This window comes from Ranitomeya imitator, chromosome 1 (assembly GCF_032444005.1).
Source record: "Ranitomeya imitator isolate aRanImi1 chromosome 1, aRanImi1.pri, whole genome shotgun sequence".
NCBI lineage: Eukaryota > Metazoa > Chordata > Amphibia > Anura > Dendrobatidae > Ranitomeya > Ranitomeya imitator.
Window position 1 is genome coordinate 853,533,204 of NC_091282.1, and position 20,281 is coordinate 853,553,484.

General features: G+C 43.3%; 1 protein-coding gene across 2 annotated transcripts in view; it reads left to right on the top strand.

The window, feature by feature from the left end:
• ZAP70 (zeta chain of T cell receptor associated protein kinase 70) overlaps positions 1-20,281 on the top strand; it is a 220,878-nt gene that overhangs the window by 54,140 nt on the left and 146,457 nt on the right. For both annotated transcript variants that reach the window (XM_069741694.1, XM_069741704.1), the window contains exons 3-4: positions 8,361-8,521; positions 18,096-18,234. In XM_069741694.1, the coding sequence (XP_069597795.1) occupies positions 8,361-8,521; positions 18,096-18,234 (300 nt within the window). The remainder of the gene's footprint in view (positions 1-8,360; positions 8,522-18,095; positions 18,235-20,281) is intronic.

Here is a 20,281-nt window from a genome sequence, read left to right on the forward strand (position 1 = left end):
GCAATCTGGGAGTCAGAGATGCTTCCAGAGGCTTCCCCATGCTGTTCTCCTTCCATTCAGCACTTTTCATATCCATTTGAACATTTTCACTGCAACACAGATCTCTTTGTAGAGTCTATCGAAAAAAAGCTTGGCTTTCCCATTGACTCCTTTTACACTCATTACTCGAAATGAGCATGTGAGTATTAGGAATTACTCCTAATTAAAACAATCACCCCCAATCCCCCCCCCAAATGGTGTTGTTTACTTCCTCTCCATCTCTTCCACGTACAATGCCACATCTATCTCCACCTCCACCTCTTCCTCCACAAGGACAACCACCTCCTGTGTCGTGTCAAGATTATTATTTTTTGTTGCTTCCTTTTGCAGCCCCCTAGCCTTACTTCGACTGTTTTACAGCACCAATGTTTGGCTTCCCATTTACTTATATTGGGTGTAGGGTCAAGCTCGGGTTAAGTTCTGATGCCCGTACCAAACTTATGACTACAGTTCAACTGAACCAATGAACCTGAACATCCACAGGTTCGCTCATCCCTAACTATAACATGTCAGTCTGCCAACTGTCAGACCTTAAGTCTGTCTTTGCTGAACACTTGGCTCTAACTAGCTCACTATCAGGAAGTCCTTGTCGGTCTTCCCATATAGCCACTCTTATTATGGGCTAGTCCCAACTGTTAACGCTATCTGTTCCCATCTAAGTGCATGCAAATTTACTAAATGAGCAAAATCACATTTAAAACAGTACATTATATCACAACATATATCATCAAGGCAGTTGTGGGCAGCACCTCCACTTCCCTACAGGCATTCAATATATTATACCAAGCTATTAGTGTAGTAAAGGCACCAATTTCCTTGTAATACCAGACATAGTGAAATGTATGGATGTGCTAATGTGCTTTGATAGTGACACACCCACTTGGTTCAATGAAGGTCATAAGCTTTACACATCCATTGATTACATATCCTAATACTGAGAAAAGTTTGACTCTTTACCTTTCTGATCAATACCTATATTAGTTTGATTTTGCATGGGCTGCTGTTATGAATTATTCATTTATTATTATATAGATGTCTATTCCTCTACAGGTATTGTGCATTCAATACAGTGCTCACATGGGGTATTTTCTTTTTACATCTCAATTTACCTTAAACCGTATCTAGGTTCTATTTTGTTTAGCAATTTTGCACCTGTTGTATTATTGTCTATTTCATTTTCCTCTTACTTATACACTCTCAAATTCTATTTGGGATCAATATAATCATATTGTAGGTTGTTTGGTGGTTCCACTTCTGTAGCCATTTGGCCCTTTTAAATGTTTTTAAATTTGTGTTTTTTTATGTGTTGTCTATCATGCTATAATAAATTGATTCTTATTTTGGTGATCCCTGTTTTTGCATACCACTTTTTTTTGTTGTTTTTTTATATCCTAATAGTAAATAAGCAGTCAATTCATTTAAGGCATTTGAATTCTTACAGCTAGAGGAAACCAGTCATTAGATTCATGCTACTAGAACCATGATCAGGATGAATCAGAGCCTCTGTGCATGATTGCAGCCAGGAATTTACTCTGAAACACTGTGAGTGTTAGAACAGCGCCGGCACCCCTAAACGTGTTTTCCTTCCTCCCCCCTGCAGGAACACCAGTGTGTACTTACTCGTCTGTGCTCCCCCCGACGTCTTTCTTCTATTAGGATCTGAACATGGTTAAGGCACGCGCGCTCTGCTTCTTAAAGGTGTGCACTTCTAAATATATCCCCAGCCAATGACTGTCAGTCAGTTTACTATTACCTAGTCATAAGGTCCCTGTTCCTGGGTGCTCTGAATCTGATCCTGTCTGTACTGTTTACCTGACCATGCCCACTCCATCTGCACCTGTTCCAGTCCATCCTGCTTGTGCCTAGTCCTGTTCCTGATCCGTGTGAACCAGCACCTGTGTATCCACATCTGTGATCCTGAACCTGTGACATTCCAGTGTTCCTGTACCTGTCCTGCTTGTGCCTAATTTTGCATCTGTCTACCAGCTGCATTCCTCCTGCTAAACCAATTAAAGGGCAGTCCTGTTTCCGTGTCCCTTTAGAGGTGAGCTGCTGTGGCTCCAGAGTCTGTCATGTAGTAGCATCCAGCATCCACCTGGCTTCAAGTTTAACCACACCATCAGGGGCTCTACTGAAGAACCAGGTGTTTGCTTAGTTACACCCCTCCAGGCTCTCTCTGTACCGTAGCACAGTGGTTCAACAACAGTGTGCTTAACAGTTTGCTAAGGACATGGAACCCACTGACTTTCATGCCGTTTCAGTCTTGGACCTATACCACAAGGTGACCCATCAAAGAGATCAATAAGACCCATTAGGCCGGGGTCACACATGCGAGAAATACGGCCGACTCTGGCATGTGTGATCTCGGCCTTAGAAAGATTCTATCTTACCTACAGACTGTTAACATCCACCTGGATTCTTTGATATCAGCCGCCGCATCTGCTTCGGTTGAAGCTGCGGCAACCTTGGCAATGACTATTCAGTTCGCAAGTCATGCTTCACATTCTAGACCCCATCTGTCTGCACCACCACATTTTGACGAGGATCTAAAGCAATGCCGAGGTTTCATCAACCAGTGCTTGCTGCATTTTGAACTGCTGGCCTGCCAGTTTCCCTTCAATCGGACAAAGGTAGCCTTTCTAATGTCCCATATTGGAGCAGAGGCCGCTGGTGTGGCTCAACCACTTGTGGGAAAAAGTAAATATGATAATCTTAGACCTGCAGACCTTCTTGGAGGCATTCTGCAAGGTATTTGATGAACCAGGCTGAGTTACTTCTGCTGCCTCATCCCTCCTCAGAATACAACAGGCTAGTTTGTCTGTAGGCCAATATGTTGTCCAGTTCTGCACCCTGGCTTCTAAACTCGGCTGGCACAACGAGGCAGGCACAACGAGGCAACGGTAGCTGCCTTCCGGGAGGAATTGTCTGGAAGGATCAAGGATGAACTAGCTAGCCAAGACATTGCTTCTACACTGGACGACCTAGTTTCCCTGGCCATCTGAATCAATCTCTGATTCCAGGAGAGATCCCAAGAAACTTGAAAGAAAACCACTTCATCTTGGCCAGTCCTTCCAAAGGCTGCTTACTTCTCAGCCTCCCAAGTTCACAACATCTCTTGAGCCTATACAAGTCGACAAGGTGAAGCTGACTAAGCAGTGGATATCCGTCGAGCCAAGAGCTTTTGCTCTTTGTGTCATCTCTGATAGCCCCTGTCCAAAGCCATTCAGGTAGTCACCAAGCAAGTAGAGCTCTGCATAGAAATGCTGCACACTGAGAAAATCGCCTTTCTACGTGCTTCCTAGCCTGTCACATCCACTTCTCCTGGGCCTTCTGTGGCTCCATGTGCATGAACCCATTCTTGACTGGAGATCTGAAGAGGTGCTTTACTTCAGTCAGTCTTGTCATGAGAAGTGTCTTGTACTTGTACTACCAGTCTGGTCTCTGGTGGCAGCATCTTCCCTGTCTGGATTATCATCTGCCTACTGGTCATATGCTGTCATGTTGGACAAGAAGGATGCAAAGACATTGTGTAGGCCATATGACTGCCTGATACTGCTTCCAGGATCCTCAGCTCCAAGAGGCCGTATAAACCCCCTTGTCCCAGGCAGAGACTCTAGCCATGTCCGAGTATGTTAAGGAAAATTTGGCAAGGTGTTTCATTCAGAAGTCCTCTTCACCTGCTGGAGCCGGCTTCTTCTTTGTAAAGAAAAAGGATGGGACACACCGTCCTTGCATTGATTATAGGGGTCTCAATCAGAAAAAAAGAACAAGAAGTAGGCATACAAATGGATCACCAGAAAAATGACAAAAATTGTATTAATACAGCAAGATACATGCAAAAAACATACATTTAAATACAATTTTAAAAAAATAGCGGCTATACAAATTCATGCCAAGACAACCAATTAAGGTTGTATTGGACCCTAAAGAGACCAGAGTATTTTAAATTACCATGTGACATGCAGGGGTGTAAGTAAAAAACATATATCAGTAACAAGAGGCAGCATGTAGAAAAACCCCACGCGTATCGACACAAGTGTGTCTTCCTTATCCCTGAGGAAGACATATGTGTCTATAAGGGGCTTTTCGCCCCCTTCTTTGATCAGATTGTGCACTTTAGGGGCTGTTTATTATGGAGTAATAAGTATACATGCCTCTTGTTCAGGGATATAGTGTTATTGCCTTCATTTGATTACCTTTTTATTAGTTTCAGGGAGATTTTATGCTGGCATATTGCTACTCTCTCTTGAACCTACTGTCTTATTTAACCATTCATGTGATTTCGCTCTTGTCTATATCCGTTTAATAACATGAATGCATGCTACTGATATACCTTTTTTAATTATACCCTTGCATGTCACATGGTAATTTAAAATACTCTGTTCTCTTTAGAGTCCACCACAACCTTATTTGGTTGTTTTGTCATGAGTTTGTATAACAGCTGTTTTTTAAATTGTTTTAAATGTATGATTTTTGCATGTTTCTTGCTCTAAAATTTGTCATTTTTATGGTGATTCTTTTGTATGCATAGTTCTTTTTTCTGTAGTATATATCTACGGTATGCATTTGGTTGATCCCTATACCATTCAGTGGTGCCCACTGCCCACCATAACACTATTTCTTAGGGGTCTCAATCAGATCACAGTTAAGAACAAATATCCGTTGCCGTTGGTCCAAGATTTGTTCAACTGCCTAAGAGGTGCTAGGATTTTTACCAAGCTGCATCTGCAAGGTACATAAAATCGAATCCAGAAACTTCGAAGAGATGAATGGAAGATGGCTTTAAACACCCGGGACAGTCATTATGAGTACCGATTAATGCCATTTGGGCTCAGCAATGCCCCAGCTGTCTTCCAAGAATTTGTGAATGACATCTTTTGAGACCTATTCTATTCTTGTGTCATGGTTTACCTTAATGATATCTTAGTTTTCTTTCCAGATCTGCCCTCTTTTAGGCAGCTCACCAAGTCCTGCAGAGGCTCATAGAGAATTGACTGTAGGATAAATTTGAGAAATATGTATGAACAATCTTCTCTCCTTTTCCTAGGTTATATCATTTTGGACATAGGCCTGGAGATGGATCAGGAGAAGGTGTCTTCCATCCTTGAGTGGATGAGCCGTGCTGGTGATAATGAATCCCAGGAATCACTGGATAGCTTTATCTACTACCTTCAATTAATTCCACACTTTTCATCCTCGACAACTCTCATCTCTGCTATGATCCGTATGGACTCCAGAGGTTGAGAACGTTTTCATCTCCCTGAAACAGGCCTTTACCTCTGCTTCAGTATTACATTGACCAGAAGTGAACAAACAATTCATTTTGGAGTTAACACGTCTTCTGGGGCTGGAGCAGTTTTTACCCAAAAGGATCCCTCTGGCAATATGGTGACCTGTGGTTTCTTCACCAAGGCCTTATCTGCCCCGGAGAGCAACTACTCAATTAGCGACTGAGTGATGTTAACAATTAAGATGGCTCTATAGGAGTGGGACTGAACCTGCTCCAGGCTAGGTGATCATTATTTTTTCACTATTTTGATATTTTGTTCTGCATTTCCAGCCTCCTGACAAAAGCATCAAAGCTGATGCACTTTCACGCTCCTTTCTTCCCACTGACCAAGGGGTGGAACCTCAACTCATCATCAAACTGTCCAAGATGGTTACTGTGGCTTCGGTAAACCTGCCCCAAATTCCACAAGGTAAGACCATGATGTCATAATCAGACAAGAGGCAAGTTCTGCTAAAGGGGCACCCCTTCAAGGTGATGCCAGGCAAAGACCGACATTGCAGCTCATATCACATCACTACTGGTGGCCTACCATGCACAAGGAGATCATGGAGTTAGTTTCCGCCTTCCCATCATGTGACTGCAACAACACTCCTAGGCAACTTAAGTCCAGGCTACTCCTACCATTTCCTGTGCCCTTGCATATTTCTTTGGACTTTATTAGAGTCGTTAAAGTATACTCAGGCTGTGCCATCATCTGGGTAGTGGTGGATCGCTTCTCGAAGATGGCACATTTCACTTCATTGCCAGGTCTTCCGTATGCCCTGGAATATGCAGAGAAATTCATCCAGCACATCTTCCGTCTTCAGGGATTCCCTGACCACATTGTGTCCAACCATGGTGTCCAGTTCTCACCCAGATTCTGAAAATCTTTGTGTAAGCTTTTGACTGTTCTGCTGGATTTTTCATCTGCATAACACCCTCAATTCAACAGACAGCTAGAGAGAATAAACCCGATTCTGGCCAACTTCCTGTGGCACTTCACAAGCACACATCAATTCATGACAATTGGGTCAAGGTCTTACCATGGGCAGTATTAAAAATAATAATAATTTTATTTTATATGGCGCCATCATATTCCAGAGCACTTTACAATTAAGTAGGGACATATACAGACAATAAATTTAATACAAGGCAAGACAGTTTAAACAGTTACATTAGTGATGGCCCTGCTCACAAGCTTACAATCTACAAGGAAATAGGGGGGACACAAAAGGTGAAAAGTGCTTGTTATATAGAGTTCTCCTATAACAATGTAAGTTAATCTTCTGCAAGCTCTCCTTTTTTTATCATCTTTGGGCAAGATCCGGGAACTCCTCTTACGATATCGGCCATTTCTGCCTTACCAGCAGCCAATGCTCTTACAAAGGATTTCACGAAAATGTAGGAGGATACTAAAGCCACTCTAGAGATCTGGGCATATGAAGAGACATGCAGATAAGATATGCTTCGGTTCACCTTGTTATCATCCAGGGATAAGGTGTAGCTATCTTTTAAGAACATCCATTTTAAGATCCCATCTTACAAGTTAGGTCCTTGCTTCATGGGTCCCTTTGAAGTCAGCAAGGAAATTATTAGTTGAAGCTGTCAGCTTTCTTAAGAATACTCAATACCTTCCATGAGTCCACCTTGAAGCCAGTCATCTTGACTCCCTTCTTCAAAGATCCTGGTGTCATGCCTGCTCCCATCAGCTCCAAGGTTGTCTTTGAAATGAAGTAAAGAACATTCTAGGCTTGAAGAAGTTGAGAGGAAAAATATATTTTTTAGATGATTGGAAGGGATTTGAACCTGAAGAAAGGTTGTGGGAGCCCAAGAAAATATTAAGGGTCCACTTGTTTTACAGAAATTTCTAACGGGCTTGTAGAAGAAGTGCGGTACTGATAGCACAGAATCGTCGCCCCCTGCACATGTCCCCTTCCTCCCCCTGCAGTTACGCCGGCGAGTTCACTTACCTGTCCGCGCTGCCACAGCATCTTTCTCCTCCAATGGCTTGCGCACAACATGCAGGTCTCCTGAGAGAATGCTTAAGAGGTGTGCATGCGCTCTGCTTTTTAAAGGGGTCACACACGCTGCTGAAAATGTCCCCAGCCAATGGCTTGGAGACATTTGGTATTTAAGGCACCTTCTCCAAATGGGAGGTGCCTTAGCAACTTTGTTTGCATCAGTCAGTATACTCCTACCTCTAAGATCCCTGTACCTGTGCATTCTGAAACTGTCTGTCCCATTTACATGACCCTCCTTTCCCCATCTGCACCTGTTCCTGTCCATCTTGCTGTACCTATACCCGAACTCATTCTGCCTGTGCCTAGTCCAATTCATGATCCATTTGAACCAGCATCTGTGTAGCCGCACCTGTGATCTCGTACCTGTGGCCGTCCCGTGTTCCTGCATCTGTCCTGCCTGTGTCTGATTCCGCAACTGTTTACCAGCCGTATTCCTCCTGCAAAACCAATTACTGGCTGGTCCTGCTTCCCTGCCCCTTTGGAAGTTGCCATTGTTCCAAAGTCTGTCCTGGAGTAACACCTGGCATCCACCTGGGTTCAAGTCTATCCGCACCACTAGGGAATCTAGTGAAGAATCAGGAGTTTACTTAGTTATGTCCCTCCAGTAGTTCCACAACCATGTGTGTAAACAGTTTTAGGGAAAACATAGTTTTAGAATCCATCCAGGGACTATGTGAAGAGACAGGACTACTCCAATGAAATCCTCAGCCTCTGTGCACTCAATCAACTGAAGTGGGTTGGGGAGAAGCTAATCTCAGACATCAGGTCTCTCCCTAATGTCCCATACCAGCTTTTCAAACCATATTTTCTCTGAAACACTGTAGCACTTCAGAGTAAATCATACCTGGCCGCAATCGCACATTGATGCTATGGTTCTTGCTGCCTGCGGTTTGGCCTGCATGAATCTATTGACAGAGTCCCTGTAAATAAAAAATTATAACGTTATAAATATGCTTTATTAGTCATATTTGTATATTTAAATACACCACATAACTAACCAATGCACCATTGATTTCTATTCAATACTACAGGGAGATGCTTTAGAACAAGCAATCATAAGCCAAGCTCCACAGGTAGAGAAACTCATTGCTACAACAGCTCATGAAAAAATGGCATGGTATCATGGGAACATTAGCAGAGAAGAATCTGAGCGAAAATTATACTCTGGAGCCCAACCAGATGGTAAATTTCTGTGAGTATTTTACTTTATACTCTGCTATGCATTGATGAAAAATTTAGGAAAATTGGCAATATAATAGGGACAATCTGACAGTTATGAAGTGAAGACGACCACTCAAGGAGTGTAAGAGAAAAATACAATTATTGAGTTATGATATAAAATAGGACACAATCAATTATTTTATTTGTTATTTTTTTTATTTTGAGAACAATGCAACAATGGGATCTTGCAAGTTAAAAACTGTATTTATATGAAATACTATATCAGATTAGTGATAACACAAAGAATTGGAGAGAAAATTTACCAACCAGTAGAGTAGAAACATTTTGTTATTTTTTGCGTTTTCTTGAAATAGCCAACATTTGCCTGTCAATATTGTATATTCAATACAGGGAGCAACTAGATGCAAGAAAGCTCTGATTGTTGTGATAGTTATTATGAATGGTCTAAATACAGAGGTCCTTCAATTTACAACGTGCTTATCATATTTTCAACATTCTGGGCCATTGTCACTGTAAACCACATTCACAATTATTTCCACTGAGAGTCATAATGATAACTAACACAACTATACACAGCTAATAACAAAGGATCAATCATTACAATAGGTGATGTCACAGCTCCACATCTGTTCACAAAGACCTTTGTACAATGTTCATTAAAGCTTCCATACAAAAGATAGGGTCTAAATCAGCCTCTCGCTGCTAATGTACTTGTGGATTTAGTGAAAGAAGATTAAGGGTCCTTTCTCACTGAGTTCTGGCACCCACTAATGGTACCGTCACACTAGACGATATCGCTAGCGATCCGTGACGTTGCAGCGTCCTCGCTAGCGATATCGTCCAGACGCTCACAGCCAGTGCAGGAGGAGAGCAGAGCACAGCGCTGGAGGACAGACAGCGGTAGGTAAGTATGTACTGTTTGTTTTTTTTACTTTTAGGATGGTAACCAGGGTAAACATCGGGTTACCATCCTTACCCGATGTTTACCCTGGTTACCGGCATCGTTGGTCGCTGGAGAGCGGTCTGTGTGACAGCTCTCCAGCGACAAAACAGCGACGCTGCAGCGATCCAGATCGTTGTCGGTATCGCTGCAGCGTCGCTTAGTGTGACGGTACCTTAAGTGGCTCCTTCGGGGTTTACATGAGAACCCCCCTCAAACAGGATTATGCTCTGAGAGGGCCATAGATGATAATGGTGTCGCCAAAGCGAACGAACGCTCTGACGAACACGATTTTCATGCTTATGCGCCCACTGAAGGTGAACACCCAGACACAGTCTATTACGTCTAAGTGTCTACCTCCAGTAGGCATACACACTCAAAAATGATGCACGTCAGAGAACACTTTCACTGTTGGCGCCATTATACTCTGTGGCCCCATCGGCTCATGCATCCGAATCCCTTTTTGTGGAGTGTTTGGATGTAAGCCGCTACTGGACCACTGAACGAGTGCCTGAATGCAGTGTAAAAGCACCCTAGGCTTGAGTCTAAAGTAGTCCAAGTGGCTAGTCTGAAAATTGTGATTCTGATATGAAATGAAAACAATCCCAAATTATATATACGATGTATATATATATATATATATATATATATATATATATATATATATATATATATATACATATACATATATACATATACAGTACAGACCAAAAGTTTCGACACACCTTCTCATTTAAAGATTTTTCTTTATTTTCATGACTATGAAAATTGTACATTCACACTGAAGGCATCAAAACTATGAATTAATACATGTGGAATTATATACTTAAAAAAGTGTGAAACAACTGAAAATATGTCTTATATTCTAGGTTCTTCAAAGTAGCCACCTTTTGCTTTGATGACTGCTTTGCACACTCTTGGCATTCTCTTGATGAGCTTCAAGAGGTAGTCACTGGGAATGGTCTTCCAACAATCTTGAAGGAGTTCCCAGAGATACTTAGCACTTGTTGGCCCTTTTGCCTTCACTCTGCTGTCCAGGTCACCCCAAACCATATTGATTGGGTTCAGGTCTGGTGACTGTGGAGGCCAGGTCATCTGGTGTAGCACCCCATCACTCTCCTTCTTGGTCAAATAGCCCTTACACAGCCTGGAGGTGTGTTTGGGGTCATTTTCCTTTTGAAAAATAAATGATGGTCCATCTAAACGCAAACCGGATAGAATAGCATGCCGCTGCAAGATGCTGTGGTAGCCATGCTGGTTCAGTATGCCTTCAATTTTGAATAAATCCCCAACAGTGTCACCAGCAAAGCACCCCCACACCATCACACCTCCTCCTCCATCATTCATGGTGGGAACCAGGCATGTAGAGTCCATCCGTTCACCTTTTCTGCGTCGCACAAAGACATGGTGGTTGGAACCAAAGATCTCAAATTTGGACTCATCAGACCAAAGCACAGATTTCCACTGGTCTAATGTCCATTCCTTGTGTTCTTTAGCCCACACAAGTCTCTTCTGCTTGTTGCCTGTCCTTAGCAGTGGTTTCCTAGCAGCTATTTTACCATGAAGGCCTGCTGCACAAAGTCTCCTCTTAACAGTTGTTGTAGAGATGTGTCTGCTGCTAGAACTCTGTGTGGCATTGACCTGGTCTCTAATCTGAGCTGCTGTTAACCTGCGATTTCTGAGGCTGGTGACTCGGATAAACTTATCCTCAGAAGCAGAGGTGACTCTTGGTCTTCCTTTCCTGGGGCGGTCCTCATGTGAGACAGTTTCTTTGCAGCGCTTCATAGTTTTTGCCACTGCACTTGGGGACACTTTCAAAGTTTTCCCAATTTTTCGGACTGACTGACCTTCATTTCTTAAAATAATGATGGCCACTCGTTTTTCTTTACTTAGCGGCTTTTTTCTTGCCATAATACAAATTCTAACAGTCTATTCAGTAGGACTATCAGCTGTGTATCCACCAGTCTTCTGCACAACACAATTGATGGTCCGAACCCCATTTATAAGGCAAGAAATCCCACTTATTAAACCTGACAGGGCACACCTGTGAAGTGAAAACCATTCTCGGTGACTACCTCTTGAAGCTCATCAAGAGAATGCCAAGAGAGTGCAAAGCAGTCATCAAAGCAAAAGGTGGCTACTTTGAAGAACCTAGAATATAAGACATATTTTCAGTTGTTTCACACTTTTTTGTTAAGTATATAATTCCACATGTGTTAATTCATAGTTTTGATGCCTTCAATGTGAATGAACAATTTTCATTGTCATGAAAATACAGAAAAATCTTTAAATGAAATGTGTCCAAACTTTTACTGCTCAAAAAATGCCACATCTCATATCACTGAATGAAATATTTCAGTTGCAATCTTTATTCATTACATTGTGGAATGTGTTGAGAACAATAAAACCTAAAAAATGATCAATGTAAATCAAAATGAATATCCCATGGAGGTCTGGATTTGGAATGATACTCAAAATCAAGGTGGAAAATCAAATTACAGGCTTATCCAACTTCAGTGGAAATGCCTCAAGACAAGGAAATGATGTTCAGTTGTGTGTGTGTTGCCTCCATGTGCCTGTATGACCTCCCTACAATGCCACAATGCCTGGGCATGCTCCTGATGAGGTCTCCTGAGGGATCTCCTCCCAGACCTGGACTAAAGCATCCAACAACTCCTGGACAGTCTGTGGTGCAATATGACGTTGGTGGATGGTGCGAGGCATGATGTCCCAGATGTGTTCAATCGGATTCAGGTCTGGGGAACTGGAGGACCAGTAAATAGCTTCAATGCCTTCATCTTGCAGGAACTGCTGACACTCCAGCCATATGAGGTCTGGCATTGTCCTGCATTAGGAGGAACCTTTGGCCAACTGCACCAGCATATGGTCTCACAAGGAGTCTGAGGATCTCATCTCGGTACCTAATGGCAGTCAGGCTACCTCTGGCGAGCACATGGAGGGCTGTGCGGCCCTCCAAAGAAATGCCACCCCACACCATTACTGGCCCACTGCCAAACCAGTCATGGTGAAGGATGTTAAAACAGAAACACATGAGCCATGCAAACAGTGAACAGGCCTGTAGGGACACTGTTCACACCACCAGGAGACAAACCACACAAAAAAAGGCACAGTAAAACCAAAAAATACTCTGTTGCAAAAAAAACAGTAAACAGCAAGTGCTAATAAAAAGATGGAAAAACACAGGGTATTTGGTTAATACGTTTTTTGCAAAACATGTATATTAAGCCACTCTACCAAACATCAAGGTATACCCGTATTAGAGCAGTCCTAACTATTTCCATTTGTTGTCTATTCCATTTGCACAACAGTATGTGAAATTGATTGTTGACAGTTTGATTTCACAGAAGTTTGATTTCCTTGGAGTTATATTCTGTTGTTTAAGTGTTCCCTTTATTTTTTTGAGCAATATATATATATATATATATATCTTCGCTGAGACCCGCAGTAGGAACTGTAGCTTCCCCAACACAGTAGCCATCACAGGCTCTGCAGATATGGCCCCTCTGTGCGCTATTCAGGAAGTCCAGTCCAAGGCACTTCCAACACACAGGCCTTCAGTCCATGGTCTCACCATGTGTTTCCAGGAATCCAGTCCATCCCAGGACATTCCAACACACTGACCATTCAGTCCATAGCCTCAGCAGGTGCTTCCAGGAATCCATTCCATCCTAGGACATTCCAACACACTGACCATTCAATCCATAGCCTCAGCAGCTGCTTCCAGGAATCTGTTATGAACTGGTGGTTAGGAGCACCTGGAATGACCTGAAAGTTAAACCTCATACAGGACGAGCTCTGGGAAGTGGGAGCTCTGCTGACCGCAAGCCCTAATCCTATCACACACACTAGAAATAGCCGTGGAGCGCTCCTGACCAGACCTAGGCGCCTCGTCACAGCCTAAGAACTATCTAGCCCTAGAGAAAGAAAATAAAGCCTACCTTGCCTCAGAGAAATTCCCCAAAGGTAAAGGAAGCCCCCCACATATATTGACTGTGAGTAAAGATGAAAGTCACAAACGCAGAAATGAAACAGGTTTCAGCAAAGGGAGGCCAGACTTACTAAATAGACAGAGGATAGGAAAGGTAACTTTGCGATCAGCACAAAAACCTACAAAAGACCACGCAGAGTGTGCAAAAAAGACCTCCGCACCGACTCACGGTGCGGAGGGGCCACTCTGCATTCCAGAGCTTCCAGCTAGCAAGACAAAATCATGATAACCAGCTGGACAAGAAAACAGTGAACAAATAATGACTATCAGGAACTTAGCTTCTGCAGGAGAAGGCAGGTCACCAGAGAGATCCAGGAGCGAACTGAACCAATGCAAAAACATTGACAGCTGGCATGGAGTAACGATCTGAGAGGAGTTAAATAGAGCAGCCAACCAAAGGATAAACCACGTCACCTGTGTAAGGAACCTCAGAAGCAGCAGCTTCACTCATAGCCACCCGAGGGAGCCCATAGACAGAACTCGCCGAAGTACCATTCACGACCACAGGAGGGAGTTCGACAACAGAATTCACAACAGGAATCCAGTCCATCCCAGGACATTCCAACACACTGACTATTCAGTCCATAGCTTCAGCAGGTGTTTTCAGGAATCCAGTCCATCCCAGGACATTCCAACACACAGGCTATACAGGAACTCACACTCTGAACATGTGACCCAAACCCTGGTCACATTATGTACCTGTAATCACTCCCATAGGTAGGAGGTGTGTGTGGCTACTTAGACCCGGCCAGCTCTCAAACTAGCTCGGCAAGCCTCCCTTTAGGCAAATACTTGTGGGACTACAGGTCCCAGAACAACACTACTGGCTTACAGCGCAGACTTCCTCTGCAACACAATGGAGCGCCCCAGACACAGGGCCACGAGTTCTCGGTACCGGGCCTCTCTGGTTCGATTCTGAGGCTGTCACGGTGGCTAGACCCGGTCCGCGACCCTGCTAAGGAGCGTCCAATAAAGGTGGTAAGAGTCTGTCAGGGATTCGTGATGCCACCTGTGGTGTTCGGTCAGGGTGACCGACGCTGCTGTGGGGTCCGCTGGGGTGATGGAATGGCAGCTAGATGGTATACCTTCCCACAGGTGAAGTATGTCCCCAGGGCTTCCCAGTAAGGTGGAAGGTGATGGTGTGAGGTGCAGTCAATAACGAAGACACAAGGTTGCAGTCTCTTTACCTCTTTACTGAAGACTTCAGGATCCTCAATCCAGAGCACGCTTAACCGGGCTATCTGAGACCGGATGGTCCGATGGACACTTCCAGAGTTCCCTTTGCAGGTGGAAATCAGTGCCTACCACTAGCGCCTGTGTGTTGTAGTGCTACCCTCTTAGCATTCGGAATAGTCCTCACAACTGCTGTTCTCGTTCGTTCGTGCTAATTCTCTCTCGCTTGTTCCAGATGTTACTAGTTTCTCGACTCCCAGGTATGTTATGGCTAGGACGCACCCGTATGACGGGAAGGCTCGGAGCTCTTCCGGGACCCTAGAGATGCCCCTCTCCACGCATTGCCCTCTATGTCTTCGTAGGAAATTTAAGGTAGACAGCCAACCTATAAATAACTGTCCTGTGGAGTTCGAAGTAAGGCCTAGAGTCAGTTACTCCCACGGTGTTCCGGCCACCAGCTACGCGCCTCAGTAGGATGTTGCCTCGGTCTCACGGCATGACTCCTACTGGCTCTCCTTTGTGCTTGATCTCATTTCTCACTGTTCCACAATATCCTTCCCTTCGTGTCACTTTCTTAGGATACCGCCACGGGGTGTGCAGGCGCGGTTCCGTAACGTTCTGATCTGTTCGCTAGGCATCTGTCAGGTTCCCACGCCCGACAGGGACCCCCTTGTGTGTTCTCCCTGCAACACCCCCTGCCACGGGATGTTGCCTGAATCCAACCCAGTCAGCTTCTGACTAACTTCCTATCCAACCCATAGTTTTACCAGTGTGAGGAGTGGCCCAATCAATAAAGCCTTTTTCACCCCCTAGTGGCCGGAGTGTGAAGTGTAATGTGTGCTTGGTGATACCTGGTCAGTAGAATTCCTTCAGTGCCATCAGACGTACCATCACTCCCCTTAGTGGCAGAGTGTCACACTGCAACGACCAGATCTCTGGGGCGCTGCACACATACCGGCCATTTGCAGTAATGCCAGTCCTTAATTCACCATGATAATTATGCCTCCAAGCGCATCCTGAAGCACACACTGCCCCTGGCTGTAACATGGGTTACTGCACCAGAAATATATATATATATATATATACATATATATATATATATATATATATATACACACACACACACACACATAACTTGACATCCACTGTGAATAGGCAAGTCAGGTCTGTCTTGCTCAGAGGAGACGAGCTGAAGGTGTCATGTGCCACAGCCCATTATACTCTATGGACAGAGAAGGGACAGGAGGAGTGAGCAGCATGGAGGGGAATAGTCAGGAGCAAACAGGAAAACATCATGCAGAGCTCTTTAACAAGTGCTTTACCTCACATCAGAGCTTTATTCAGCATATGCATTTTTAGTGGGTTCCTGTTGTGGAAACACTAAAAGCACACATAGTTGAAACCAGAAGTTTACATACACTATATAAATAGACACATATGCATGCTTTTCTCAATATCTGACATGAAATAAGAATAAACCTTTCCTGTCAAAAGTTTACATGTACTATGATTGCCATGCTTTTAAACAAATCAGGACTGTTCATATCATGATGTCATGTGATTGGAAGCTTCATTTTTGGCAACATCTGAGCTAATTAGAAACACACCTGTGGATGTATTTTAATGCACACCTGAAACACACTGCTTCTTTGTGTAACATCATGGGAAAGTCTCAAGAAATCAGCCAAGATATCAGTAAGAGAATAATGGGCTTGCACAAGTCTGGTTCATCCTTGGGTACAATTTCAAGATACCTGAAGGTGCCTCGTTCTTTACAAACAATTTATACGCAAGTACAAACAAGATGGGACTGTCCAGTCATCATACCGCTCAGGAAGAAGACGAGTTCTGTGTCCCAGAGATGAACATGCTTTTGTCCGACATGTGCATGTAAAACCAATGACAAATCAAAAGACCTTGTGAAGATGACGGCGGAAGCTGGTAAGACTGTCAGTATCCACAGTGAAACGAGCAGTGTATCAACATAGGTTGAAAGTGCACTCTGCCAGATAGAAGCCATTACTCTAAAAGAAACATGAAAAACAAAATTAATGTTTTAAAATGCACACAAAAACAAAGACCTTAATTTTTGGATACATGTCCTGTGTTCTGATGAAACTAAAATTGAACTTTTTGGGCATAATGACCATTGTTATGTATGGAGAAAAAAGCGAGAAGCTTGGAAGCCTAAGAACACCATCCCAACTATGAAACATGGGGATAGCATCATGAGAAAAGAAGATTATGTGGCAATACTGAAGCAACATCTTAAGACATCAGTCAGGAAGCTAAAGCTTGGGAGGAAATGGATCTTCCAATTGGACAATGACCCGAAGCATACTGCCAAAATGGTAACAAAGTGGCTTAACGATAACAAAGTTTATTTTTTTCTCGTGGCCATCACAAAGCCTTGATCTCAATCCTATTGAATATTTATGGGCTAAGCTCAAAAGGCAGGTGTGAGAAAGGCAACCTACAAACCTAGATCAGGTACACCAGTTTTGTCTGGAGGAATTGGCCCAAATTCCGACCAACTATAGTGAGAAGCGTGTGGAAGAATATCTCAAACGTTTGACCCAAGTCATTCAGCTTAAGGGCAATGGTACCAAATACTAATGAAATCCATGTAAACTTTTGACTTTGCAGTAAGTTATAAAAATGCCTTAAAACATTCTCTCTATCATGATTTTTGAATTTGGCAAATATTAATATTTGTGGTAATCCTAATTGACCTAAACCGGGAAATGTTTATTCTGATCTCATGTCAGATATTGAGAAAAAACATGGCTGTGTCTTTTTATATTTTGCATCTAAACTTATCTACTAGGTGCAGAAATTCTGCAACATCAAAACTCACCAAATACTCATTGTGGGGACTTAGCCTATGGGCGACTACAGATGAGCACATGAGAAATTGTCCAGGTTTCATTCAGAAAGCTCAAGTTTTTTTAAATTTTACATCCAATTTTCATATGCGAGTGCTTTCTTTCATCCGTATGACATCTGCATACGGTCCGTTTTCATACAACTAAATAAAAAATGTACATGATTAAATATAGTTTCTTACCTTTATAATAGAAATGTATCTGTAAAAATATGATGATACCCAGATGTTCTGTGTGTTGGATCCATTTTTTTTACCTACCCATACACTTGACTGTGTGAGTCTCACTCGAGACTCAAAAGAAAATAGTGCATGCTGTAATTTTTTTGCTCACCAATAGGACCAATAGGTAAACCATTCATTTGAACAACCCTATTTAAAAGCATGGCACAGTATTCTGTTCATGTGCCATTTAATAAAAAGTTGGTCAGCCTTGTCCAATTTATACGCTCATCTGAATGAGTCCTTGGGTGGTTACAAAATATAACATGAAGTCTCCCTATTGTGCAATCAATTTTCTAGGTGTACATAGTTTGTTCAGATTATTTCCAATAATCATTTGTTTCCATTTAATATAGGATAAGAGAGAGGAAAGAACCCGGTACGTTTGCCCTGTCAATAGTTTATGGAAAGACAGTTTATCATTATAGAATTGATCTTGACAAGTCTGGGAAGTATTCAATACCTGAAGGCACTAAATTTGATACATTGTGGCAGGTAAGTTTAAGTATATTTAATGTTTACCAATTTACTGAGTTACCTTTAGCTGTTAGAATTCTATCGGGCTCTTTTGTGGGACACTAATATGCCTTCAACTTTTGTAACTTAATTAGTCTATGTACTGTGAGTCAAAGAATTGTGCCTGTATTGCAAAGTGCCCATAACACTAGTGCCGAACTAAATGGACTTGTTCAGTCTCTGGTATATACAGCACATGATGTCTATAAATTGATGTAGAATGTCATGTAAAAGTTTGGGCACCCCTGGTCAAAGTTACTGTTATTGGGAACAGCTGAACAAGTTGATGATTAAATGAACTCTATATATACATACTTTAATGTTTTACATTTTAAAAATTGCAAAAAGTAAAATGGGCAGATGCAACAGCTTGGGCACTGTTGTGAATTCTGCTTTTGGGCTCCCTCCGGTGGTTGTAGGTGGTAATGCACTTGTTCCAGGGCTGCAGTCATGGTCAGGTGTTTCTGCTGATTGCAATTCTGACTGGGGTATTTAGGTTTGCAGGATTCATTAGTCCTTGACAGTTGTAAATGGTTCTTGGGAGGTGTTGGACCTCTGTCTGGTTTCTCCTGCTTAGCTGCCAATTCAGCAAAGATAAGTGTCTGGTTTTTTTTCTTTGGCACACATGCTGTGTGCTGGATTTTTGATTGTATTTCTGCTCTGTGTGTAGGATTCTCTGGAGTTGCAGATATACATTCCACGTCTTTAGTTAGATGGAGGAATTTTTTGTATAATCTGCTGTGGATATTTTTGGAAGGGTTTTAATACTGACCGCACAGAACTCTGTCCTATCCTTTCCTATTTTAGCTAGAGTGGCCTCTTTTGCTAAATCCTGTTTTCTGCCTACGTATGTCTTTCCTCTCCTACTCAGTCAATATTCGTGGGGGGCTGCCTATCCTTTGGGGTTCTGCTCTGAGGCAAGATAGTATTCCTATTTCCATCTATAGGGGTATTTAGTTCTCCGGCTGTGACAAGGTGTCTAGGGTTTGTTAGGCACACCCCAAGGCTACTTCTAGTTGCGATGACAGATCAGGATTTGCGGTCAGTACAGTTACCACCTACTCCAGTGAAAGTTATTCATGTGGCTCCAAGGTCACCGGATCATAACAGTACAACTGGGCTATAATGAGTTAAATGCATCTCAGAAGAAGGGAAGAAAGGTGTTGAGCAATTTTTTTTTTCTGCAGTCTGCTTTGTCTTCTCTTCCCTCTTTATCTCTGGGTGGCTGAGGAGCCTTGTGCAAGCATGAATGTTCAGGAATTAGCTTCTCGTGTAGACCAGCTTGCTGCTAGGATACAGGGTATTTCTGATTATATTGTTCAAACTCCTGTTTTTGAGCTGAAGATTTCTACTCCTGATTTGTTTTTTGGTGACAGGTCCACATTTTTGAGTTTTAAAAACAACTGTAGGGGGCGTGGCCTAACTGCCGATGGAGTTGGTTGCACAGAGCGGGAGCTCCGCAGCCAGGAACCTTAAAGCGGCCCATATCTACCTCCTCAGCGTCCTCGTTCACCTCCGCGATATCGGTACCGGCTCCCGGTGCGGTGGTGAGTGTATGGGGAAATCTAAAGCGGGCGCCCGTGATCCCTCCAGGAGAATTCCTGATTTCTTTGCGACCACCCCACAGCCACCGCCGAAATCCAAGATGGCGCTGTCCTCCCCCAGACCTTCCCGCTCTTCGCAACGCAACGCTCAAGCATCGCAATCAAGTGGTGCGCGTTGCATCCAGGCGGAGCAGCGTTGCATTCAGGCGGAGCAGCGTCAAATTCAGGCGCTGTAGCGTCGGATTCAGCTGACGGTCCGGTAACTGCTGCTCTCCTCAAGGGCCTACTTGGAGACCTCAGAACCTCCATTCAAGAGGATATGTGCTCTATGCTGGCTGAACTAAGAGGGGAAGTGGTGGAGTTGGGTAATCGCACGGACCGCCTGGAACGCAAGATGGCGGAGCTGGTCTCTTCCCATAACAAGCTCTGGGACGCTCATGGGACCCTGCAAACCCTGGCCACTAAAACCCACTCTAAAGCCC